The sequence below is a fragment of the Oryctolagus cuniculus genome, chromosome 3 (genome assembly GCF_964237555.1).
Source record: "Oryctolagus cuniculus chromosome 3, mOryCun1.1, whole genome shotgun sequence".
Taxonomy (NCBI): domain Eukaryota; kingdom Metazoa; phylum Chordata; class Mammalia; order Lagomorpha; family Leporidae; genus Oryctolagus; species Oryctolagus cuniculus.
The window spans coordinates 20696222-20722632 of NC_091434.1; the positions used below are offsets into that span (position 1 = coordinate 20696222).

A 26411-nucleotide genomic window follows, 5' to 3' on the forward strand; every position below is an offset into this window, starting at 1 on the left:
GCCAGCCCAGGTGTGGGGAAGCCTCAGCCCCTCCCACCCTCCCCCAGCACTGTGTCCTTTGATGCAGGGGCACAGTTAATGGCAACTGCGATTATCCGGGCTTCTTCACTGGGGCCGGGGAAATTCACAAAGCTCACAGAAAGCCAGGAGCTGAAGAGGTAACAGCTGTGAGGGAAGTCTAGCAGGCTGAACAGGTAGTGAGACGGGGCCAGAACACAAAGCCCTAGCGCCACGGGCTGGGTGGGTGCCTGAAAGAGCCGACACTGGAGTGACAGGAAATGGGCTCAGCATGTTCTGGACTCTTCTGCCCCCTACTGAGGAAGTCGGGATCCTGCTGGAAGCGCACAGCGTGCAGGGGTGTGGAGAGGAGGCCTGAGGAAATGAGGCCCCTCGGAGGAAACCCCTTGATTGAAGAACAAAGGACTTCCGGCGGTCTCTCCTCTTGGGCTCCACTCAACCACTGCACCGAGGCCAGAAACAAAGCACACATGGCTCTGGAGGTAGGAACCAAACCCTGCTTTATAAGGCTGCACGGCCATCACTGGCTTCTCAGCTGAGACAGGAGGGGCCAGCCCCATCACCACCGTTCCTCCAGACGCCCGTCTCTACAATGCAACCACTTCAATAAAAATACTCTGATAAGGGGCAACGTGGAGGGGTGGTGGCTCAGGCAGATCGGCAGGTTGGTTCCCCTGAGGTAGCTGACACTGGTGTTCCGTGCACAGGTCAGGTGTGGGCTCGCAGCAGCTGGTGGCCTGGGAAGTAGGCGATCAAAGTGTCAAGGTCCACCCACTGTAGCTGGTCACAGGTAGCGCCTGGGCGGGGAGGCTGGGCTCTTTGCTGGTGTCCTCGCTGTGCTTCGAGGAACTGGGCTTCCCGGGCTAGGGCCAGTCTGGCCGTTCCTGGGTTTGGGTGTGGCCCCGTCTTCAGAGGATGCTGGGCTTCCCTCAGAGGAGCTGTGTTTGCTGAAGGGAACAGGTGGGGAAAGAAACAGCTGAGACACTGCATAGCTGAAATTATCTTTAAAAATGATCTTGACCTTTATTGTTCAGCCTTTTAAACTTCCTGCTTTTATTTTTATTTATTTTCATTTTATTCAAAAGGCAGAGACATAGACCCTCCCTCCACTGGTTCACTCTCCAAATGCCTGCAACAGCCGGTGCTGGGACAGGCTGAAGCCGGGGGCCCACATGATGGGCGTCTCCCACGTGAGTGGCAGGGGCCCATGTTCCAGGAACCGCCTTCTGCTGTCTTCCCAGGACACGGACCAGCTGGAAGCCGGACTGGAAGCAGAGCCTGCACTCTAGCATGGGATGTGAGTATCCCAAGTGGTGTTTTCACTGCTGTGCCAAACGCCTGCCCTTTAACGTGCAATCTGCCTTTGGAGTCTGGACAGGGCATTTCCATTATGGTGCGGTAGACCACACTCACACTGCTGGAACACCCATAAAATCTCTTACTTATTTGAAGGCGTTGAGAGCCTAAGTGCGAGCGTATTTGGGTGAATGTAGGTAGGCAAGAGTACCAAGGACTCCCCACAGCAAGTGGCCTACGGTGCTGCTTCAGCAGATGATGCTGGACACTAGCTCAGCCTCACGGGGCGGACCAGGAGCCCCCAGGAAGAGGCCACTACAGCTGCAGATTCCGACACTCTCACCAAACCCCCTGGAGAAGGATGATTTCCTGGTCACAGTCTGGGAAGACAGGAGGGAAAAACACTCCCCAACTCACAGCCAATGGGCCTTTGTCACGCGGTACTCACCCCAGCTTGTCGGTCTCCAACTGGCGTAAGGCATTGAGTGTCCTATCATCCTTTGCAACAGTCAGAAGTGACACTGGGAGAGCCCACTAGGAATAAAGGGAGCAATGAGGCCAACAGGGCTAGGCAGGACCCAGGCAGCAGTGTGTGGGGTCTTGGGACTTTCTTTCCAGCTCCACCCTAAGGGATCACGGAGCTCTCCTCTTCTCTACCCTTGGGCTTGGGCCTGCACGGTAAACACCTTGATTCTCTCCTGAATCAGGTAGGAAGCTGAGGACTACAAAGTACTCTTTAATCCTTGAAAGGAAGGCACCCAGGGACTTGAAAGAGAAGATTCCTAAGACACAGAGGCAGGATCTACAGAACAAGTGAGAGGATCTATACCTACAACCCAACTACAGCGCACTCCTAGGCAAAGAACATCCATCTCCCAACACACACCAAGACCACTCACCACTGGGGCAGAATCAGAGACGACTCCTACGTGGAACCCTTTGTAGCACCAACTCCGAAGCAGATCCACTCCTGGAACAAGATTGGCAGAGGTTGGAAATTCAAAGGGTGGAATCAGCTGGTCTGTTCTTTCCAAAGAGCTCATTTCTAGGCCTGCTGGGATTTAATCTCTCCCTAAACATGGCTTCCTGTGTGCAGGGAGGGCATATCACCTTTCAGCTTGTTGCCATGGTACTTCTGTTCCCACTGGGTGGTGAGAATGTTGAAATATCGTGGCTGCTCAAAAAAGCGGAGATAGCGAGAGGAGATTCGAGAAGGAAAGATTCGTTCAAATTGACCACGGCGAGAAAACTCATCCTCCATCTCAACCAGAACTCGGACATCATCTGGCGTCAGGACATCCAGCACAGATGCGTAGAAGTCCTGTGACCCAAGGAACAAGGAGCATGAGAGTATACGGGACGTGTGCGCCAGAGACAGAGAATCGAGTCACTTAGGGACAGGGAACAGTGCTGGGGGTGCTGGGGTCCCAGGACTCACGGGACTCAAGCCACCTTGTGAACCAGCTCTGTACTTTGTCTTTAAGTCTACTAACTCAGCTAGTGAAGGAAGACACTCTTGGTTGGGGTCAGGGCAGCCAGTAGGGTCCTGAGGTTAAGTGCTTTGTTGGATGGGGTCAAGATCTTGCAGAACTTGGACTTGGCACCGGCCTTATGTCTGCCACTCTTATTTGCGGCTCCCTTGTCTGCTCTGAGAAGGACAAGCCTCCTACAGTCTCACTCTGCCTCTTAAGGAAAGAAACCACAGGGTAATGGCCTGCAGCTCTGACAAGAGAGGGCCAGCACAGCATCTTGCTAAGAGCAGTAGCTCTTGAAAATGTGCTAAGTTCACCAACTTTCTCCCACAACAACACACATCCATCCAATCCGTACGCCACAGTGACCCCAGACCTGGGCTGAGAAACCCTGCTCTAGAAAAAGGAAAAATGGGTTGCTCTGGGCTCCCAAACATTTGAACACAGACCTTCCTGCCGGCATTAGGGGTAAAACCAACCTCCTACCTGATCGGGGATTTTCTGCGTCAGATAATAGGCTTCCTTCATCTTCTGCGCAGTGAGATGCTGTGGGGCCACTCGACACTTGTCTCTGGGAGAGCTGGACAGGCTAAGGCATGGGAGGAGAGACAGCCCGGGTCAGCAGCTTCCCACGCTGAGCAAACATGGAGAGAAGGGCCAGCCCAGGGAGACCCCCCCAACAGGAGGAGACACGCTGATTAGCGGGGTGCCTCGCACTACGCGGGACTGCACCGGAGCAGTCCCCAGACATCCAATGCCATGGCCGCATGGGCAGAGCGCGAGGCAGCCTCTGACAGCCTGACCGCTGTACACTTGGGTCTCACTTAACTCGGTGAAGACTAACTACGCGCCCAGCCTCTAGGATGACGACAACCACTGTTGAGATACAAAAATGACCAAAAGCAACCCTCGCCTCCAAGGTGGCAGGCAGGATAAATCCCAGACCAGAGCAAATGCGCGTCTACGAGGTAGAAAGAGGAAAGACAGTGTGTGCGCAGTCAGATGAGAATGCGACCTCCAGGCCCTGCCACTCTAGCAGAATGGCTCTGGATGCGTTACTGAACCCCGTGACCCTCAACTTCCTCTTCTGTGACCCGTGACACTACAACTAGTCTGACAGGACTGTGGGGAGGGTAAATTTTGGGTTTTTCCTTGCATATCACAGGCACTGGCCAGATTTTAGCTCCCCACCCTTGGGAGTGGCCCCAAGTGCTTCAGGGGCACGCAGGAGAAAGAACACCCTGAGCTGCTGTCAGGAAGACGCAGACTGGAGGTGGGCTTTAACGGACAGTAGAGATTACAACAGGAAGGTCTGGCTAAAGGGCATTTTGGGAGCAGAGGAAAGGAAGCCAGAGGGGAACAGCAAGAGGAAACGAAGGCTTCAGAGAGGAGATCGGACTCACTGACCCTTAAAGATCCTTCCAACCTTGAGGTTCTGTGAGGGATCCATTTTGTCAGAGCAAAGAGAGACGCGCCTGAGAAAAGGAGGCTGGGCCTCGAGTGTCCAGATAAGGAGCTTAAGTCTGACGCCTAGGCCCTGTGGAGATTCCTAAGCAGAGGAGCAATAAGACCAGACGTGCTTTTAGGAGCCCTGCAGCAGCAGTGCTGGGCAGGCAGGCTGTAGGGCAGACTGGGACAGCAGGTAGGAGCGCGCGCAGCACCCCTTCCTTCCCGCAAGCACAGCGGGCCGCTCGTGCTGCTAGCGAGCGCGGAGGCTCACCTGGGGCTGGAGCTGCTGGAGCTGCTGGAACTGGAGAGGACATCCTCCGGGTTGGGCAGGACAAACCCTGCCAAGTTCAGGAGGTCACGGATCATCTGGCCTTTGATGCTGATGTCCAGTGGAGAGCTGGAGTGCAGGCTTCAGGGAGAGGATGCACAGGGGTCAGAGCAGCACTCATGGTCTCTGGCCCTACGTCCAAGTAGAAGTGGTCCCACTACCCCTTAGCTTCCCCAGGTCGAAAGGGGCTCCAACATCCGAATGCACCAGGACCACTGTGAGAGTCTCTGATCCCAAACATAGTGAATTACTTGGTTTGCTAGGAAGGGGAAGTAGGGATCGACTTGAAAAGAACATTTAACAAACTGTCTCAAGTCTCAAAGGACTTTGAGAAAACATCAAAGAACGAGTGAGTGAGCAAGCACACAGACCACGGGGAACAGACGTGGAGCCCAGCAGTTAAGACGCCCATGTCCTACATCAGGTGCCTGAGCGCCATACCCAGCTCCAGCTCCTGCCTCCAGCTTCCCGTCAATGCAGACACTGGGAGGCAGTGCCGACGGCTCAAGTAACTGGGTTCCACGTGGGAGGCCTGGAGTGAGTTCTCAACTGGCCCCAGCCATGATCCAGCCCCGGCCATTCCAGACATTTGGAGAGTGAACCAGTGGATGAGAGCCCTCTCAAATAAATGAAAGTTTGAAGACAACAACAACACGTAGATCTTGAAGGGGTAACACAAATTCTAGTGAAGGAAAGGACTTTCTTTCCACAGTCGACAAGTTTATATTGGCAATGGGATCCTGAGGAGACAGGAAGGACTCTACTGGGGTGTCCTAGGACACCACCTACCTTGGGGAAATGTTCACTTCCAGGACCCAGGGCTTAAGGTTTTCGTCCAGCATGATGTCAAAACCGAACAGCTCATGGCAGCTGTAGGGGCACCGCACATACATCTTGAGCAGGTTGGTCACGTAGGGCTCTGACCTGGTCAAGGAACAAGGAAGCATTCAGCTCAGCTCTTCTCAGAGGGCCCTGCTGGGAGTGTCCAGCCAACAGAGAGGCTGGAGATGAGCCAGCAGAAGCAACCCAGGAAAGGCGGCTCTGAAGAGGAGCCTCTGACCTAGGCCAGCTCCTGGGGAGGAAGTTCAGTGAACAGGCAGAATTTACCTCCACCCATTCCTTCCTAGCCCCTGTTCTCAAAACTGAGTTGCAGTGTGGCCAAAGTCTGGAGTGCAGCTGTGCAAAGCCAATGTTGGGGGGGGTGGGAGGGGTGGCAGCGGCAGGCCCCACCCAGGCTGGCGCTGTGACTCACGAGATGATGGTTTTGACGACAGCATCCTTTATCTTCTCCCATATGGCATCACTGTTGACTCCCTTCTGGCTCAGGTAGCTCCACAAGGCCTTCAGTGCCCTGCAGGGGGAGCACGAAGGTGAATAGGGCTTATACTCAAGCAATGAGTAATGAAGCAGAAAGAAAAAGGAACAAGAGGCCTCAAAGGACTTTCTCTCTTCCTCTGACACCTTGCATTAACAGAGATGAACATGGAGGCACACGGCACAATCCTGAATTGACAAGTGTTTCTGCAATCTTCAGGTGTTATGTTAATCCTTCACCCACCAACCCCCAAACCTCCCCCAAATCCCAGGACCCTGCTGCACTCCTCCGAGCTTCACAGGGATCTCTGCCCTCATTACCATTTGTGCCCCTGGCAGGCCGTTTCATCGGCATTGGCCTGGTACTCAGCATTCTTCTTATTGACGCTGTAGTTCGTCAGGTGCATGAACTTGTTGCTAAGGCTCTTCATGGAAGGGGAATACCTAGAAGTGAGGAGGAGCAGACAGAGTTAAGGTGACGAGCTAGCACGTGGGGAATGGGCCGGTCTTCCCCCAAAGGCTCAGGCAGTACAGGACGAGTGCACAGAGCTCAGCTCCACAAAGGCCCGAGAAGGACGCCTGCGGGCAGGTTCAGGAAGGCCTCCGGCCCCTCCTCTCCACCACCTCCGTCCAGCTAAGCAAACTGGAAACCTCCTACCCCCCATTCCTCACCTTCCCCCTCACTACCTACAAAAACTGCCGTTACATTTCTGTCTGGTGTCCTCTCGCTGCCCTCCCAACCGTCAGGCGGCCCCGGCCCCACCGTCACATACTTGCAGCTGGCAAAGCGGACGAGTCCATCTGAAAAGAGGTAAACTCGAAGAGGGTAGTAGGAAGTGACGTAAACATAGATCCGCAGATCAAACTTGCTGCCGCTGATGAGGTAGGGCTTGTGCAGGTACCTACGGAGGGGAAAGGCCACTTCTCATCCAGCCAGATGAGATGGGGCCTGGAGGGGAACCAAGCCAGCAAACAGGTCCCGAGACAAAGACCTTACAACAGTCGGGGAAGGAAGGATTCTGGCTGCCATGACCAAGGGCAGGACATGGGGAGCAGGGAAGCTGGAGGCCACGCAGGTGCGAAGATGCAGGCAGGGCTGTGGGCTAGAGACAGGCTCACCTCTGCACCAGGAGGGGCCTTCGCTTGGGGAGCTGACTCCACTTGTGAATGACCTGGATGCCAATGCCACGAGCAGATGCTGGCTGCAAGTCAAGTGGGAAGGAGATGAGGTTTGCTTTCAGTCCAAAACTCCACTGTTCACCTCACCCCTTACTTACTGGCTTCACGATCCACTTCTGACGGCTGCTGCTCTCCCAGGCTTTGCGCAGGAGCTTGGCGTCCTGGGGCAGGATAAAGGACTGGGGGAAGAAGCTGAACTCCTTCTTGCCAAAACGGCTCTGCATTCGGGACAGATTCCGCCACAGCCGATCCTTCCTCCCAATCTGGAATGACCCTGGGAAGTGGTTCAGCTACAGAAAGGACGAAGTGTGAGGAGGGAGACAGCAGAGGTGAGACCACAAGGAGAATGACAAGGCTCACGATTCCATCCCAACTCCCTCAGCCTCACTGCAAGTTCCTGTCCCACCTCCTGTCACTATAGAGTGAGCCTTAAGTACCCAACTGCTAGCTGCTCACCAAAAGACGATTAAGACAATACTCTTGAAGAAAGACATCATGGGGCCGGCGCTGTGGCATAGCGGGTAAAGCCACCGCCTGCAGCGCTGCCATCCAGCTCTCTGCTATGGCCTAGGAAACCAGTAGAAGATGGCCCAAGTCCTTGGGCCCCTGCACCCATGTGGGAGACCCGGAAGAAGCATCGGCACAGCTCCAGCCATTGCCGCCAATTGCCAACTGAAGAGTGAACCAGCAGATGGAAGACCTCTCTCTCTCTCTCTCTGCCTCTCCTTCTCTGTGTAACCCTTTTTCTTTTTTCTTTTTTAAAGATTTATTTATTTACTTTAAAGTCAGAGCTATACAGAGAGAGAGAAGGAGAGGCAGAGAGAGAAGTCTTCCATCCACTGGTTCACTCCCCAGTTTTTGGCCGCAACAGCCAGAGCAGGGTCAATCCGAAGCAGGGAGCCAGGAGCTTCTTCCGGGTCTCCCATGCGGGTGCAGGGGCCCAAGGACCTGGGCCATCTTCTACTGCTTTCCCAGGCCACAGAAGAGAGCTGGATCAGAAGTGCAGCAGCCAGGACTCGAACCAGCACCCATATGGGACACTGGCACTTCAGGCAGCAGCTTTACCCACTATGTCACAGTGCAGGCTCCCTGACTTTCAAATAAATTAATTTAAAAAAAAAGACATAATAACCATCATAAGTACTGAGAAAAATTTTTGTATGTTTCCATGACAGTCTATGGGACAAGGACAGGAAAGAACTCGCTCTTTAGTTAAGTCTGAGAGTAAAGAACTCATTCAATCCAACCTGAGACTGTAAGTCTTTTATACATATCCAGCTTGGTGGGGGATGGAGGCGATGAGCAACGGCTATCGAGGAAACTTAATAAACTCAAGACGGTGCCTCCCAGGACACACTGAAGGAAAGTGTCTTTCAGAGGTGACGACTGCCCCAGACACGGCAGCTAGACTGAGGGTGTTCGTGAACCACTAGGATCTCACACTGCACTGCCCTCCTGGGTCTTCTCTAAAACCCTCCTGACCTCTGTGGTCATCCTCCTCTTGCCACACCGCCCCCACTCCCAACATCCCCCTCCTCCAGGCCTCATCTGTCCAAAGGCCACGGCATGGAAAGGGCCCCTACCTTCTGATGCTCTCGTATAGTTCGGAAGCTAGGAGACTTCATGTGGTGGCCCCAGCAGCCCAACCAGTCGTCATTCCCTACAGAAGACATCAAGGAGTCAGTCCTGCGGGCAGCTCAGGCCCTGGGACAGAGAGACCCAGAGGCCCCCAGAAACACCACTGAGCCTGGGTCCTGCTCCCAGACTGCATGTCGCAGAGTTGCCATGGAGCCGTCCTACATGAGGTCCTAGGGCCAGAGACAGAACAACGGCCCTCTGTTTTCCAATTTGGAACAACAGGCTTAGCCCGGGGGATGGGGTTCAGAGCCATGCGTGCCTATGAGTTTAGAAACTGCCAGACAGGGTCCTTGGCTGCCCTGACGTGACTGGAAGTACCCAGGGCACTCCTCCCACCTAAAGCCCATCAGCTGAGGCAGAGGACAGGTGCGCAGTCGGACGAGTGACTCACTCTTGCTGATTTTGAAATGGGACCGTCCAATGGTCTGCCTGACAATGTTGGGGGTCACTGTGCTCATCTTCCAGCGGAGCAGCTTCCTCTGCTCCCAGGGAAGTTTCTCCACTAGAGCGGAAGACAGGGGATGGGGAATGGAGAAGAGCAGGAGAGGCGTGGTGAGGAGAGGAGGGCGGCAGCACTGCTGCCCACCCCTCCCGGCCAGGCGAGCCGCTCAGCATTCCAAGATGAGGCTCTCAGAGGGGCACAACTTGGGGAAGAAAGGGGACTGTGCAGGGATAAACAAAGAAAAGGGCGGCTGAAAGCAGCAGCAAACAAGCTCGGAGGCTATGAACCGAGCGTGAGATGGTGCGGCTGACAAGGGTCAGCTACAAGACAGGCGAGAAAAAGGTCCCCACCAGCCTATAAGCCGGTGGGAACGGAGCACATTAAGGCCCACTCTGGAAACCCTCTCCCGCCCTGCTGCCACCTCCTCCCAACTTAGGACCCTTCTGCTGGGGGCGCTCTGGGCTTGCACACGTGGCCAGGTTTACCTCTCTCGTCCCGAGTGCCAAAATAGATGGTAGGGGGCCTGTTGGGGAAGAGACTGTAGATGAAGGCTGGTCGGACAACTTTCTCATGATTGGAGAGGGGTTTGGTCAGAGCCTCCAGGCAGCTCCTAAGATGGAAAACAAGCACGTGAGAGAGAAAGGGGAAGTACAGGCCTGAAGTGCTGTGACTATCATATATGTCATTTCATCCCAGGGCTGTCTTTGAAACAGTGCTTCCTACATGAGTGCTCAGTATTGGCTTCACCAGTAAGAATCCACAGCTGCTAGGGCTACCGACACAGAGTCTCTCCATTAAGTGTTACCAAGGGCAAGGTCTCCAAGACGCTCCAAGATCTCCTGTGACTAGCCAGGCTGGGGAGGCTCCTGAGGAAGGTGGTTCTTAGAGGGGGACGTGAGTCGGGTGGATACTAACAGAGTGTGCTACAAGACAATGAAATGAACAAGGAGAGGAAAAAGGATAATACAGATAACAAAAATAAGAAGGAACACCACGCAAGATCTGAGAAGAGGTAGAGACATTTAAAAAAAAAGAGAGAAGAAAACAGAAAAGAAACAGTGAAACTTCAAACTCATTTTATGTCTGGGTTTATGTGAAGACACATGGATGGTTCATCCTCTTCATTTGGAAAGAGATTTTTTTTTTTTTGACAGGCAGAGTGGACAGTGAGAGAGAGAGAGACAGAGAGAAAGGTCTTCCTTTGACGTTGGTTCACCCTCCAATGGCCGCCGCGGCCAGCGCGATGCGGCCGGCGCACCGCGCTGATCCGATGGCAGGAGCCAGGAGCCAGGTGCTTTTCCTGGTCTCCCATGGGGTGCAGGGCCCAAGCACCTGGGCCATCCTCCACTGCACTCCCTGGCCACAGCAGAGGGCTGGCCTGGAAGAGGCGCAACCGGGACAGAATCCGGCGCCCCGACCGGGACTAGAACCCGGTGTGCCGGCGCCGCTAGGCGGAGGATTAGCCTAGTGAGCCGCGGCGCCGGCCTGAAAGAGATTTTTGACACTGGATTTTTATGTAACAATATGATAGCAACACAGGTCTAGATCTAAAACTCTAGTCCTCATTGCCAAAAATTTTTCTTCAAAAGCTTTAATTTACTGAGCATCAGAGTTTAAGATCACTGGGGCCGCTGCTGTGGCACAGTGAGTTAAGCTGCTGCCTGTGACACGAGCATCCCATATGCGCGCTGGTTCAAGTAATGGCTGCTGCTCTTCTGATACAACTCCTTGCTGATGTGCCTGGGAAAGCAGCACAATTCTCCCACCCACATGAGACCCAGATGGAGTCCTGGTCTCCCGGCTTCAGCCTGGCTTAGCCCTAGCAGCTGTAACCATTCGGGGAGTGAGTCAGTAAATGAAAGATATATATCTCTCTATCCCTCTCTCTGTGTAACTCTTTCAAATAAATTAAATCTTGGGGAAAAAAAAAAGAGGGAGCCCAGCGCTGTGGCACAGCAGGTTAAGCCACCGCCCCAGCATCCCATATTGGAACCAGTTCAATTCCAGCTGCTCCACTTCTGATCCAGCTTCCTGCCAATGTACCTGGGAAAGCAGCAGAAAGATGGCCCAATTCCTGCACCCACGTGGGAGATCTGGAAGAAACTCCTGGCTCCTGGCTTCGGTCTGGCCTAGCTCAGACTGTTGCAGCCATTTGGGGAGTAAACCAGCAGATGAAAGCTCTCCCCCTCTCTGTCTCTCCCTCTCTTTATGTAACTCTGCCTTTCAAATAAAATAAATAAATCCTTAAAAAAGAAAAAAAAAAAAGAAAGGAATTTAAGATTACTGAAAATCAAAGTGAATGACTTAAAATTTAAGCATGGCACAGTGGTTAAGCTGCTGTTTAGGATGTCCACATCCCATACTGGAGTGCCTGGGTTCGAATCCCTCCTCTGCTTCTAACCCAGCTGCCTAGTGATGCATGCCTTGGGAGGCAGTAAGTGTTGCTCAGGTACTTGGGTCCCTCCTACCCACATGGGAGACCTGGATGGAGTTCTGGGGCCAGCCCTGGCTGTTGTGGGCATTTAGGGAGTGAACCAGTACATGGAAGATCTCTGCCTGTCTTTCTCTGCTCTTCAAATAAATAAATAAAACAAAGACAAGATAGAAATATCAAACTGTATAGCCACTCTGGAAAAGTTTTGGCAGTTTCTTAAAAAACTGAACTATCGCCAGAGCCGCGGCTCACTAGACTAATCCTCCGCCTAGAGGCGCCGGCACACCGGGTTCTAGTCCCGATCGGGGTGCCGGATTCTGTCCCGGTTGCCCCTCTTCCAGGCCAGCTCTCTGCTATGGCCAGGGAGTGCAGTGGAGGATGGCCCAGGTGCTTGGGCCCTGCACCCCATGGGAAACCAGGAGAAGCACCTGGCTCCTGCCATTGGATCAGCGCGGCTGCGGCGGCCATTGGAGGGTAAACCAATGGCAAAGGAAGACCTTTCTCTCTGTCTCTCTCTCTCTCACTGTCCACTCTGCCTGTCAAAAAAAAAAAAAACAAACAAACAAACAAACAAACAACCTGAACTAGGCGCTGGGCCTAGTGGGCTAAGTCTTCCTAAGTCTTCCACCTGCAGTGCCAGCATCCCATGTGGGCGCCAGTTTGAGTCCTGGCTGCACCTCTTCCAATCCTGCTATGACCTGGAAGGGCAGTAGAGGATGGCCCAAGTGCATGGGCCCCTGCACCCACATGGGAAACCCGGAGGAAGCTTCTGGCTTCAGATCAGCCCAGCTCCGGCCATTGTGGCCATTTTGGGAGTGAACCAGCAGATGGGAGTCCTTTCTGTCTCTCCTTCTGTTTGTATCTCTACCTCTCAAATAAATTAATTAAATTAATCTTTATTTAAAAAAAGAATACTGAACATGTAACTACCACAAAACCAGAAATTGCACTTGGGGGTATGTATTCCAGGGAGATGAAGACTGAATCGCAGAAATGAAACTATGCATGTCGTTGCCTGTGGTAGCTTTATTCCTAAAATAACCCAAAGCAGGAAACAATCAAACAATGGAACATTTATCCCAGCAAAAGAAAGGAATTAGCTAAGGAGACACAAAACCACCTGGATCAATCACCAGAGAATATGCTGAATGAGGGAAAAAAGCCAACCACAGCAGGTTACATACTGTATCATTCCATGTGTAGAACATTCTCAAGAAGACAAAATTATAGGTTTGGAGAACAAACCTGTGGTGCTGGGATTAAGGAGGGGACGGGAATGGGAAGGTAGCAGGTGTGGCCGTGACGGTAACAGGACAGAGTCCTGCAGCAACAGGAAGGAACAACTGCACTGTTGCAAGATGTCATCTTTGGGAGGAAACAGGGCACACAGAACAGGGGGTCTCTGTATTATTTCTTGTAACTGCATGTGAATCTACGATTATCGTAAAATCAAAAGGTTAATTACGCTGTGGTGTAGTGGGTAAAGCCACTGCCTGCAGTGCCAGCATCCCACCATATGGGCACTAGTTCAAGTCCCGGCTGCTCTACTTCCTATCCAACTCTCTGCTGTGGCCTGGGAAAGCAGTAGAAGATGGCCCAAGTGCTTGGGCCCCTGCACCTGCGTGGGAGACTCAGAAGAAGCTCCTGGCTTCAGATCAGTGCCGCTCTGGCCATTGCGACCAATTAGGGGGTGAAACAGCAGATGGAAGACTCTCTCTCTCTCTCTCTGCCTCTCCTTCTCTCTATGTGTAACTCTGACTTTCAAATAATTAAGTAAATCTTTAAAAAGGAAAACATAAGAAAGAAAACCCTTGCTAGCTGCCTCAGAACACTGGCCTTACCCTCAAAAGATGCGGCATCTCTCTAGCTCTGCTATAAACTCTCACCTTGGAACACTTAACTTCTCTGGCCCTCAATTTTTACACTAGACTTGATGATTCCTATCTCTAATAAAGCTATGTGATTCTTTTGTTTTGTTTTGTTTTTTTGACAGAGTGGACAGTGAGAGAGAGAGACAGAGAGAAAGGTCTTCCTTTGCCATTGGTTCACCCTCCAATGGCCGCCGCGGCTGGCGCACTACGGCCGGCGCACCACGCTGATCCGATGGCAGGAGCCAGGTACTTCTCCTGGTCTCCCATAGGGTGCAGGGCCCAAGCACTTGGGCCATCCTCCACTGCACTCCCTGGCCACAGCAGAGAGCTGGACAGGAAGAGGGGCAACCGGGACAGAATCCGGCGCCCCGACCGGGACTAGAACCCGGTGTGCCGGCGCTGCAAGGCAGAGGATTAGCCCACTGAGCTGCGGCGCCGGCCAAAACTATGTGATTCTTAGAACAAGAACACAGCAGCAGGAAATGCAATACAACTATTGGTGGGTAAAGGAACAGAAGTAGTATTTTCAACAACCTTCCTGTTTTTTCTGTAGTTGCCAAATGTTCTACAATAAATATATAAAACTTTCATAATAGGGAAAAATTCAGTTTTATCTATCTGAAAGTATTTCCTCTGATTTTAGTCATTCTTAAAAATGCAAAGTAGTTTGGAATTCATCAACTTCTATTCTTGAAAACCATGTTTTAAGTCTCATCTAGAAAAGAAGGTGGGCACAATTTGCAGGATTTAGTGAGCAAATGATAAACACCTGTTGTAAATTTTATTTTATGTATCAGGAAGGCTAGGTAAAAGGCTTGTAGCCGTCCTGAAGCAGGCTTCAAGATAAACACAGGTCCCCCTTGAGTGTGGAAACTGTGGGACTTCAACTACGTGTGGAAGACCCCATCTGCACAACCACAAAGAGCTGTGCTGTTCTGACAGGGGGCAGGGGAAGAACTTAAAGTGGCAATTTATACACTGGACTCAGGGCACTTGTGACAAGATTCCCAAGCACTAATTCCATCAAGGCAAGTCCTAACCCTGCCTTTCCCACTTTCCAAACAGCTTTGTGTCCATCTGGTGGGATCAGGGCCCTGTACCCAATACAGCTACTGCCACACACTCATTCATGGAGACGCGCCTTGTCCCTGACACACTCATTCATGGAGATGTGCCTTGTCCCTGACACACTCATCATGGAGACGTGCCTTGTCCCTGAAACACTCATTCATGGAGACGTGCCTTGTCCCTGCTAACCACGGCATGGAAAGTCCCTCTGCCTCTTAGCTTCACCTGAGACAGGGCTACTGCAAAGAAAGGCAACCAGTCTGGGGACTCCTCATGCCAGGCAAGCTTTGACATATACCACGTGGATTGTCATTAAAATCTGGAACAGAAATTCCAGCTAAAAACACAAATTCTCTAAACTTTGTTTCTTTTATATTTTCAACAGAAATTACTTTTTAAAAGTAATTTTTAATTCTTACGACAGTGTGGAAGAATGCTAACGGTGGTTCCAACAATCCTTCAGCTAGTTCTAAAATTCTAGCACAACGACACACCCTTTTTATGGGAGTCTCTTCAGTCCTGCACCCCCGCCTCTCCCCCCACATCCCAGCTCAACAAGGCAGCACCCGCCAATTAACTGCCTGTTTCACAAAAGGGCCTACATTCTTTTAATTTTTTAAATTTTTATTATTATTTTTTTTTAATTTTTGACAGGCAGAGTGGACAGTGAGAGAGACAGAGAGAAAGGTCTTCAAGGGCCTACATTCTAAGACTGACTTTATTGGTGCTCTAGTTAAAGAGGAACATCACTCAGACTTCACCAGAAGCAGTCAATAAAATAATCCGGATGAAAGCTAGGGTATCGTAAGTGTGATTTCTTCTAAGATTACCGTCAGTCTTGTTTCCCAGAACAAAGCCAACCCCGACGGGAGCAAAAGGGCATTTCTGAGAACTCCAGCTCATGACAGCACTGATCCATCTCAGAGCCACTTCTGAGAATGGGACGAATTGTACCGCGTAAAGTCCACAATGACCCCATGCAGGCGCCTAACAAATGAAGAGTTCACCTCAGATACTGTGCTTCTGCATTAATCAGTTACTGATTTTCTGAACACCCCTTTTCCTTATTTGCCTTTTCCTTAAATAGTTCCTTGGAGCCTAAAGACCAAACTGCAGCCTAAGAAACAGTAGCATTTTTTAAGCCCAACTGATAAGAAGTGCTGCTATCTCCCACTGCTCCCTGCTCAAAACCTAAAGCTGCAAAAAAAAAAAAAATAATAATAAAAAATAAAAAAAAAATCTGGTGAAAATGAGTTAGGGTTCTGAGGGCCATTTATTGACTGCAGTAGTTAATCTCTCTACAATCTTCAAGAGACAGAAAATGAGCATGTGCCAATGACCAACACAGCCAACACTCACCGAGAGATCATTGCCACGGACTCGCCAGGGGAGATAGCACTTAATGAGGAGCACTCTGAGTCTCCTGGGGGGAGGAAGAGCAGAGAAGTTCGGACTGGAAGAGGCTGCCACACTTCACCAAGCTTTGGGCAGCCCTGCCTTGAACGTGCTGGGCGCAGGCCTTCCCGAGGAGCCGCGAGGACCGCCCTGCCGCCTTCCACTGCCTCCACTGCACTCAACGGCGGCAGGGCGCAAGCTAGCACAGCGGGACAGAGGACTAGAAACTGAAATCCCCTGGAAGCCACACCTCCCCAAGACCCCCAAAGCGCATGACTGATGTAGGTGACAATGTGGGTCTAGGACCTGGTATCCAACTGTTCGTCCCCTTCCCGAGCAGGTTCAGACCAACCCCCAGCGGGAGGTGAAAAGGTGTCCTACTCACCCTCCTCTTCTTCGTTCTCATCCTGGCTACAGGAGTCTTCCAAACCATCCAGTAGTTGTTCTTCTACATCTTCAGTTTCAAAGTGTTCTGACCGGAGGTCACTAGCTGAACTAAGAGAAAGAAATCATGCCCCCCACCCACCCAGACAACCCCATAAGGTCACAGTTGAGAGTCTCATTCCTCCACCATGACCTAGTATTTGCCTCTTCCCTGTCACCAATCTATTTTCTCGCCTGGACCTGCCAACCCATTTCTCTCACCTTCGAAGCTAAGTCTAGCCATGGGTCCTCAACCATGTATCCTCCATGACGTACTCAATTTCTTGGAAGTCCCTACGTGCTACAGAATTCTGCATGCAGACAGCCATCAAGGAATATCTGGTAATTGACTTCAAATGTCCCCAGGCTAACTCGGCAAGCTCAGAACAAGGCCTTGGTGGACCAAAGTCCCCAGAAAAGTGACCAGGCGTAAGAGAGGGAATCCACTACACCCCTCATTCTAAATGGCCATCACAGCTGGAAAGACCAGGAACCTGGTTTGGTTTGAAATTAGTAGGAGAGTCACAGGCAACAACATGTGATGTTCACAATTTCTCCTCTAGCTATAACCTAAAACAGGGGCCGGCAACTTCTCTCTGAGGGACTAGCTCGTAAGCATTTTCAGTTTTGCGGGCTATTCAGTCTGCCACAATTCCTCCACTCTACCACAGCAAATAAATGGGCAAGGCTGCTTTCCAATAAAACTTTACTCACAAAAGCAGACAAGCAGGATTTGGCCTATAAGCTAGTTTCCTGACCCCTGCCCTAACATGAAAGCCCAAAATTCCAGGTCAACTAGAAAAGTTAAAACCAACCCTCGGAGGGCATACATCCCACTGCTCTACATGAACCCAAACGTTCTCCAACTTACCCAGTGTCCCTGGCAGGGAAGTCCAGCTCCGTGGCACCCTCGGGCCCCTCCTCCTCAGTCTGGCCCAGATGGATGGAAGAGAGGCGGGAGGCCACACTGGCTATGCCGAGGGGCTGAGCGGGAGGAGAGGGAGCCAAAGATTTGTCTTCTCCCAGCAGCGGGAGGCCGCCTGCAGGTGTGCTGGCGGGGCTGTGGCTGAGCCCACTGGCATGTGAGGCAAGGAGGTGAATGCTGATACGTCTGGTACAGAAGATCGTGCTGTCCAGCCCCAAGGCGTCCGAGGTGCCCGGGGGGCCCCTACTGTCCGACGCAGTGTTCCCCTGGGGAAGGGGCTGGCCTGCCACAGGTTTCCACTGCCTGTGCCTGCCGAGGAGGCTCCACTGGAAGTGAGGGTTCACACAACAAGACTGTTCCAACTGGCAGCCTTGCTTCCGCATCCTCTCATAGCCTTTTGCAGTCAACCTCCTCACGGCCTCTGTGAACCGAACCTCTTTAGCCTGAGCCTGGGACTCAGCATTCTCCTCCAGGCCGCAGGCATGCGGCTCCGCCACTGTGGCTAAGTTACACTGGTTACACTGCGAACAGGCAACACTGGTGGAGGATGTGTTGAGGGACCTAGGAGTAGATGAGGCGACATGGGCAGTGGCATCATCCGGGACATTGCCAAAGCCCCTGGGCACCTGACGGTCAAGAGGTCGGGGCACACAGTCTCCAGTACCCCCCAGATGATGCCAGGAGACAGCCTGGATCTGAGGGGAGGATACTGGCTTCAGGCCCTCTGTGGCCTGTGCGAAAGGCACTCTAGTGCTATTTGGCCGCATGAAGGAATTGTTATTCAGCGTGGGTTTGAAGGAGGAGGAGAGCGCAGACGGGATCTTCCCTGAGATGGCACAGGCCAGGCTCTTCCTTGAAGGGTTTTCCCCAGCTGCCGCCACTGAAAGGTACAGATCTGCAGGCGAGGCCGCCACGGGCTGGGCCACGGGCTGGGCCATGGGCTGGGCCACAGGCGAGGCCGTGGAGGACGCGGCTTTGCTGGCAGTGAAACTGACAGGGACGCTCTTTCGAGGGAGAGGAAAAGGTGTTTTTTCTGATGAGTTGGAACGCAAGCAGAAAGACTCCGGCTGCTGGGATGGTTTGTGCCAGGCGTCAGAGCGGCGACACAGCAGGGTGCTGCTGAACAGGTACGGCAGAGAGTGCAGGCAACAGGAGCTGCTGTGGCCCGCGAGGACGCCTGCGGTCCCAGAGCTGCATAGAGAACCGGGGCAGAAGAAATAGGCGGGCTGGCCTTGGAGCTCCAGGAGGGCTGGGGCCAGGCCTGCCGACACCGTCCCCGCGGGACTCTCCAGCTTCCAGACGGGCTTCCCCCGCTGATGGGCCCGAGGCCGGGCCTTGCCCTCAGAGAGGTTCCTCAGGCGGCGGGGCAGGCACTGCGGCTGAGGGCCCAGGCTGCTGGAGGCTGCTTCCCTGGCGGAGGCCGACACTGTGGCGCCCTGTTCATGCTGAGGCCACGAGAGGCCCACATCATGGCCACATGGCCTCATGGCCTGGCTCGGGGAAGACGCCACACACCTCGAGTAGTACCAGCTGCATCCTGGAAGTCCGTCAGCCTGCAGGGGAGAGAGATGATTGGGTGGGGCGCCGCCCACAGGGGCCCTCAGGAAAGTAACAGAGTCCCATGGCAGCACTGCCGGGGCCGGGCCAGCTTGTCACCACTGGAGACCCGAGGACAGCGCACGACCTCCAGGGAATTTTTACACGAGCAAGGCCGGCCTTACTGAAGCGCCACCACTTGAGGCTGCTCACATGTCCCCACACTCACTTGGAAAACTTTCTTTAGTCTCCAAAGAAAGTCCATTTCCTGCCTCCCCATCCACAACTAACTCCACAGAAGTGGCTGCCTTCCTCCCCTTAAACCAGTGGGGCCAGGAGGAAGGCAAGCCTCCCGAGGCAGAGAAACCTGCCACCGTCTTGCTCCTCACCTGCCCACTCTGAAAGCTCAAAGCTTCTCTTCCATCCATTGCTCCCTCAACCAACCCTCAGCCACCCCGTCTTGATCTGCATTTCAAGGTTAAGCGTGACAAGTTCAGCCAGGAGCAGAGAACTCCCCTGCTGACCCTGGAGTTTAGCCTAGAAGGGAGACAGCAATTCATCTCTTGAAGAATCTTACCAAGTCTAAGGCCGATCCCACCCCATGCGTGGAAGGGAAAGAGAGGAAGATGGCCCTGCGCCAGCCCTGTTTTCATTCGGAGTGACTTCACTTCATGCTGCCACGCGGGCCAGCAGGGTTCAGAACAGAATACAGAGGCAAGGAGAAAAAGTTTCTTCACTCTCCAAGCCCAGGTTTCAGCTGAGGCTGATCTCAGGGAGGGAGAGCCTGTCTCACAAGCCTTCTCGTTTCCCTAAAGCAAAACCTCTCGCCTGGGTTCTGGGTCTCAAACAGTCTGTTCACAAAACAAGTGCGTGCGTGCGTGCGTGCGTGCGTGTGTGTGTGTGGTGGGACAGGGGGTAGGGGGAGCCTGCTGTCACAGCTGTAAGAAGTCACTCTGAATGGACTTCCTGGCATCCTTGAAGGGTTTTCAGAGTAGCTGGAGGAAAGGATTAGCAAAATGCTTTCTTACTCAGGTTACATTTAAAATACAACAATAAGGAGAGCAGCTTGTGTTTTGGTAACAGTAAAGGTCAAGGAAGACCAGGATTCCTGTCACAGTGACGAGTAGACGGCACCAACAAAGAGCCTACAGAAGCAACAGGAGGTTGTCCTCTTCCTGCATTGCGTGCTCCCCACGGAGGGAAGGAATAATCGCAACGCACCACTGCTATGTTGTCGTCTGCTACCCACACAGTGGGCTAGAGAGGCGACAGTGGACCATCACTGTGGAAATGTGGAAATACAGTGTCTGACACACAGTGGGTACTCAACAACCCTTCTGAATAAACACACTGGAGAAGCACAGTCGATGAAGAGAAACAAATGCTGGTCGGGCAGGTACCGACCGTCAGGCACCGTCCTGGGCATCTGGCTTGCATTATCTCATTTAATCCTAACAAAAACCTCACATTCAGTTCACTGATGAATTTAAGTCTCGGGTAAGGTGAGTGACCTTTCTATAATTAAACAACTGGCAAACAGAGGTGCCTGGATTAAAATTCAATTTTGTGTGCTCCGAGGAATGAAACACTCCTTCAGTCTCTGTCTCCTCCAGTATCACGCATCTTCAGGCACAAAACAAAGGCAGGCAGGAAATCCTCTCTCAGCGGCTGTCCCAAGCCCCTCTGAGCAGAGCGCCTAGGAGCATGGGACCACCGTCTCACACAGCGCCTCGGGGCTGGGACAAGGGCCCCACCTGTGGTGCACCGCATCACCCCGGATGAACCCTCAGGGCCAGGAACCTCAACCACAAGCGCTCCAGACCCAACTGCCCTGACTTCAACTCCCCAGAGGACAGAGGCTGTGGGTGGCCTGCTTCAGCAGAGGGGGAAGCCAGCCAGCTGGGCAGGGGCCACAGGAAAGTGGATCCCAGCTCTCACGTCTCTGCGGTGGTCACTTTGCACCCGTTTCCTCTCACGGTCCTCACGATGGACAAGATGGCAGCTTGGAGAAGGGCCACCTGTCTCCCTGAACAAATAGTCGGGATGCAAGGGCCAAGCAGGTGAGAGGACGTTTCCATAGTTCTCTTCCTGGGGAGTTAGTAAAAGATAACCCACTAGGGCTGTGTCAGGAACTGCCAAGCAAAGACAACTTGGTCACGTCGGACATCCCACAAGGAGCAGCTTCAAGAACATGAAGGGGGGCAGCACTGCAGCCTAACAGTTTAAGCTGCCACCTGTAATGCAAGCACCCCTTTTTGGGTGCTAGTTCAAGTCCTAGCTCTTCCACTTCTGATCCAGCCCCCTACTAATGTGCCTGGGAAAGCAGCAGAGGATGGCCCAAGCCCTTGGGTGCCTGCACCCATGTGGGAGACCTGGACGAAACTACTGGCTCCTGGCTTCGCCCTGGCACATCCCTGGTCATTGCAGCCATTTAGGGAATGAACTAGCAGATGGAAGATCTCTCTCTCTCTCTCTCTCTCTACTTCTGTCTTTCAAATAAATTAAATACATCTTAAAAAAAAAAAAAAAAATGAAGAAATAGTACCACTTCCTAACAGTATCACATACAAATGCCCAGCCTGGGTGTCGTGTGTTGGGCTTAGAAGTAGTGGCTGGGTTAGGCAGGACTAACAGCAGCTTCCTCTTTTCTCCTTATACAGATTCCTAATGACATCAAAATTCCTCGTGTTGGGGAAGCAGAGACCCAGCTAGAACCTTTGGGCAGCCTGTGTGCCAGGCCCTCTGCTTTCACAGGTCGCCTTTTCCTCTATGCTGCCAACTGCCCTACACATTTAACAAACTTCTAGAAGATCCAAAAATCTAAGAAGTAGAAAAAGTGAGAAAATAGTTCCAAAAGTTGACACTGAGAAGAACTGCAAAAGAAAGTCAAAATCCACAGAGGCAAATAACCTCTGGTAGCCAGAGCCCACGGGAAGCACCTGCTTGGAAGGCAGCTTTGGCAAGGTCAGACCCTCCCTTGGGGGTGGGCACTGAGGCACCAGAGTCCCTGGTTTGAGTCTCGGCTACTCTGCTTCTGATCCTGATGCAGATGTGCCTGAGACACAGCAGATGATGGCCCACGTACTTGGGTTCCTGTCACCAACATGGGAAACCCAGATTGAGCTCCTGGCTCTTGGCTTCAGCCTGACCCAGCTCCAGCTGTGTGGCCATTTGGGGAGTGAAACAGTAGATGGAAGATCTCTGTCTCTGTTTCTTCTGTCTCTGTCACTCTACCTTTCAAATAAATAAATGTATCTAAAAAAATCAAAAAAAGAAAACAAATCTTCCTTTCAGTATAATCTGGGCTCCTAACGCAAAGTCTGGAAGACCATTCTCTAAACCTCCTTTAAATTTTTAAGTGTTAGGGGCCAGCACTATGAGGTAGTAGGTTAAGCCTCCATCTAAAGTGCCGGCATCCCATATGGGCACTGTTCACAGTGCTGGTTCATATCCTGGCTGCTCCACTTCCAATCCAGCTCCCTGCTAATGGGCCTGAGAAAGTATTGGAAGATGGCCCAAGTGCTTGGGCCCCTGCATCCGTGTGGGAGACCCAAAAGAAGCTCATGGCTCCTGGCTTCGGACCAGCCCAGCTTTAGCCATTACAGCCATTTGGGGATTGAACCAGCAGATGAAAGACCTCTCTGTCTCTAACTCTTCCTCACAATAAAATAAATAAATTTCTTCTTAATTTTTTTTTTTTTTTTTTGACAGGCAGAGTGGACAGTGAGAGAGGGAGACAGAGAGAAAGGTCTTCCTTTGCCGTTGGTTCACCCTCCAATGGCCACCGCAGCGGGCGCACCGCGCTGATCCGATGGCAGGAGCCAGGTGCTTCTCCTGGTCTCCCATGCGGGTGCAGGGCCCAAGTACTTGGGCATCCTCCACAGCACTCCCTGGCCACAGCAGAGAGCTGGCCTGGAAGAGGGGCAACCGGGACAGAATCCGGCGCCCTGACCGGGACTAGAATCCACTGTGCCAGCACCACAAGGTGGAGGATTAGCCTATTGAGCCGCGGCGCCAGCCAATAAATGAATTTCTAAGTGCACTTTGATGGTGCACACTGGTGTGTTTGTGTGTGTGTATATGCACAAAACTTTAGGATCCAAGAGACAGGTTGCCCATCTCCCAGGAAATAATGCAGAATGAGGCATGGAAGAAAAGAGAACAGAGAGAAAAGTATTTATATACATAGAAGGCCATGCACAGGCCACTAATGGAAGCCTTGCTTCAAAAATATCCAACTGAAACAAAGCTAAACTCACTGGTGACTATGTTAATTGCAAAGAATTCCCTACAAGTTCCATCATTTTTATTCGGTTTACATACAGTTTCTAGACACATCACATAAAAACAGGCAAAGGTATTCATACTTACTCTCTTTGACTAAGGTCAAAGGATCCACCATCAGCTGACCCTCCACTCAGCAGCCCGCAGGAACTTATCTTAGGAGCCAATAAGCTGGCCTTACCTGGAAAACAAGATTTTCAACAATCTAACACTTACAGAGTCAAATCTAAAGTGTTCAAATCTAATGAGGTCCTAGAGGTACAAACAGGAAACTACAGCCTGCTGAGTTCGAATTTAGGGGAAAACAAGTGTGGGGGCCAGTGTTGCAGTGCAGCAGGTCGAGCTGCCTGCGACGCCAGCAGCCCCTATCAGAGCGCGTTAGAGCCCCAGCTGCTCTGCCTTCGATCCGGCTCCTGCTACTGCATCTGGGAAAGCAGCAAACTGTCACCACGTGGAAAGATGCAGATGGAGAGATGGAGTTCCAGCTCCACTGGAGCCATCTGGGGAGTGAACTAGTGGGTGGAAGACTGATCTTTCTCTCTCTCTCTCTCTCTACCTGCCACTCTGCCTTTCAAATAAATCTTTAAAAAGGGAAGAAAAGAAGCCTGTTTTAGTGGTTAAACTCTTCAACCTGGGTCCAACAGGAAACTGCTCAGTTGAAAAGCAAGTAAATGTTAGTTGACAGCAGAATTGCTGAGCAGAGTAATGCCGGCAACACAGATGGAGTCAGTCTACCAGGCCACAGCGCCAGCCCACCCCCGTATTCTTATTGGCACCAGAAGATCTCTCTTCTCCCCTCAGCCCTTTCACAGCTGCAAGGAAAGGGGAAAGGCACGGAGCAGGCAATAACTGTTATACCACAAAATACCAGCTATGACAAGCAATGTTCTGTTTTTTTGTTGTTGTTGTTTTTTTTTTTTTGACAGGCAGAGTGGACAGTGAGAGAGACAGAAAGGTCTTCCTTTGCCGTTGGTTCACCCTCCAGTGGCCGCCGCGGCCGGTGCACCACGCTGATCCAAAGCCAGGAGCCAGGTGCTTTTCCTGGTCTCCCATGCGGGTGCAGGGCCCAAGTACTTGGGCCATCCTCCACTGCACTCCTGGGCCACAGCAGAGAGCTGGACTGGAAGAGGGACAACCGGGAAAGAATCCGGCGCCCCGACTGGGACTAGAACCCGGCGTGCCGGCGCCGCAAGGTGGAGGATTAGCCTAGTGAGCTGCGGCGCCGGCCAGCAATGTTCTGTTACAAAAGCCATTAATGGGCTGGCCCTGGGGCGTAGTAGGTTAAGCTTCTGCCTGCGGTGCCGGCATCCCATATGGGCACCATTTCAGGGCGTCCAGTTTGTATCCTGGCTGCTCCACTTCCAATCTAGCTCCCTACTAATGGCCTGGGAAAGCAGCAGAAGATGGCCCAAGTGCTTGGGCTCCTGAACCCACATGGGAGACCTGGAAGAAGTTCCTGGCTCTGGCCTGGCCCCACTGTGGCTGTTGCCCCCATTTGGGGAGTGAACCAGTGGATGATGGATCTCTCTCTGTGTCTTCTTCTATCTGTGTCTCTGCCTCTCAAATAAATAAGTAAATCTTAAAAAAAAAAAAAAAAAAAAAAAAAGCCAGAACTATCTTGTTACTTGGGCTTTAGGAAGACTTCTTATATTACCAGTAACTACAGTTTCGGGTACAGGTGTCACCTGGCACTAATAGGCAACTGGAAAGGACTTTGAGACACACCTGGAGAAGGTCCATGGGAACAAAAACCTGTTTCCTTCTAGTTACTTATTTGAAAAAAAGGAATGGAGCGGGGGTAGAGATCTTCCAAGCATTGGTTCACTCCCCAAATGGCCACAGCAGCCAGGTCTGAGCTGGGCCGAAACCATGAACAAGAACTCCTCTGGTCTCCCGTGTGGGTGGCAGGAACCCAAGTATTTGGGCCAGCTCCACTTCCTTCCCAGGTGCACTAGGAGGAAGCTAGATCAGAGGCAGAGCAGCTGGGACTCAAACTGCACTCAACCGCATGTCAGCATTGCAGGCCGCCGCTTAACCCTCTGCGCCACGATGCCAGCCCAGTGCTTCAGATTTCTGAAAACATTGGGTAAAGAGTTTAAAAAGGGACTGTTTTTCATCAGGGCCCAGCCCCTGTTACCTAAATACTATCTATTAATAAAAGGAGCCAGGGCGCTTTGAAAAATGGCTGATTACAGGGCTGAGGCAGGGACAGAGAGATGGGCCCGGGATCCTTGTGCTCTCGAGTAAGGAAGTGCTCCAAACTCCACCGGGACCCATTAAAAGCTCACCGAGACAGCGAGCATCACGCTTAGAACTGCAGCACTAGGCATTTTCCCCGAGACGCGGGAAAAGGCAAGGATGTCTACTCTCCCCATTTCTACTCAGCCCTGCATTAGAAATTCTAATCAGTATAACAAGAAAGAAAAAAACAAATCAAAGACATATAGAACGGAATGAGTTAAACTATTTATTTCCAAGAAGAAATTGGAACTTTTATGCATTGCTAGTGGGAAAGCAAAATAGTTTTTTAAAATATCTGAAAAATAGTTTGGCAGTTCTTACAAAGTTAACATGTAACAATCCCCGCAATCCCATTCCAACATTCACACAAAGATTTACACATGGATGTTTACAGCAGTATCTTTCCTAACAGCCCCAAGCTCGAAACAATCCAAATGTCCATCAAACAGGAAAGGAATAAACAGAACAGATCTACCCATATCATGAAAACTGAAGGAATAAGCTGCTGGTAGGACACAGACTAATCTCAAAAACACCCTGCTAAGTCACAGAAGCCAGACAGCGGCCGCCGGCACTTTGGCGCAGTAAGTTAATCCTCCGCCTGCAGTGCTGGCATCCCATATGGGCACCCAGTCTAGTCCCGGCTGCTCCTCTTCCCATCCAGCTCTCTGCCATCGCCTGGGAAAGCAGTGAAACACGTTCAAGGCCTTGGGCCCCTGCACCTGCCTGGGAGACCCAGAAGAAGCTCCTGGCTCAGTTTGGCGCAGCTCCAGCCATTGCGGCCATCTGAGGAGTGAACCAGTGGATGGAAGACCTTTCTCTCTGTCTCTCCCTTTCACTGTCTGTAACTACCTCTCAAATAAATAAATATAATCTTAAAAAAAAAAAAAAAAGAGAGAGAGAGAGAAGCCAGACACAAAGACCATGTATCATATGATTCCATTTTCATAAAACTTTCAGGAAAGACAAAATCATAAAAACAAAGCTAATCAGTGGTTACTTGGGGCAGAGGGTGATGGCAAATGGGCACAACTGGATTTTTTTGGAGTAATAAAAGCGTCCTAAAACCAGATTGAGGCAATGGTTGTACAAATAGAA

At 51.8% G+C, this 26411-nt stretch overlaps 1 protein-coding gene across 1 annotated transcript in view; it reads right to left on the minus strand.

Moving 5' to 3' along the window:
• Window positions 1-501: 501 nt before the first annotated feature.
• The window catches only part of TTLL4 (tubulin tyrosine ligase like 4), a 42715-nt gene continuing 16805 nt past the window's right edge, over window positions 502-26411 (minus strand). Inside the window, 19 exon segments of the mRNA XM_017343131.3 lie at window positions 502-877; window positions 880-965; window positions 1763-1848; window positions 2214-2284; window positions 2425-2635; window positions 3273-3375; window positions 4507-4644; window positions 5353-5487; window positions 5816-5914; window positions 6199-6321; window positions 6651-6779; window positions 6997-7079; window positions 7155-7346; window positions 8640-8716; window positions 9086-9196; window positions 9622-9746; window positions 15869-15932; window positions 16290-16399; window positions 17199-18805. Coding sequence (XP_017198620.2) covers window positions 771-877; window positions 880-965; window positions 1763-1848; window positions 2214-2284; window positions 2425-2635; window positions 3273-3375; window positions 4507-4644; window positions 5353-5487; window positions 5816-5914; window positions 6199-6321; window positions 6651-6779; window positions 6997-7079; window positions 7155-7346; window positions 8640-8716; window positions 9086-9196; window positions 9622-9746; window positions 15869-15932; window positions 16290-16399; window positions 17199-18739 — 3591 coding nt within the window. The 5' untranslated portion in view covers window positions 18740-18805 and the 3' untranslated portion in view covers window positions 502-770.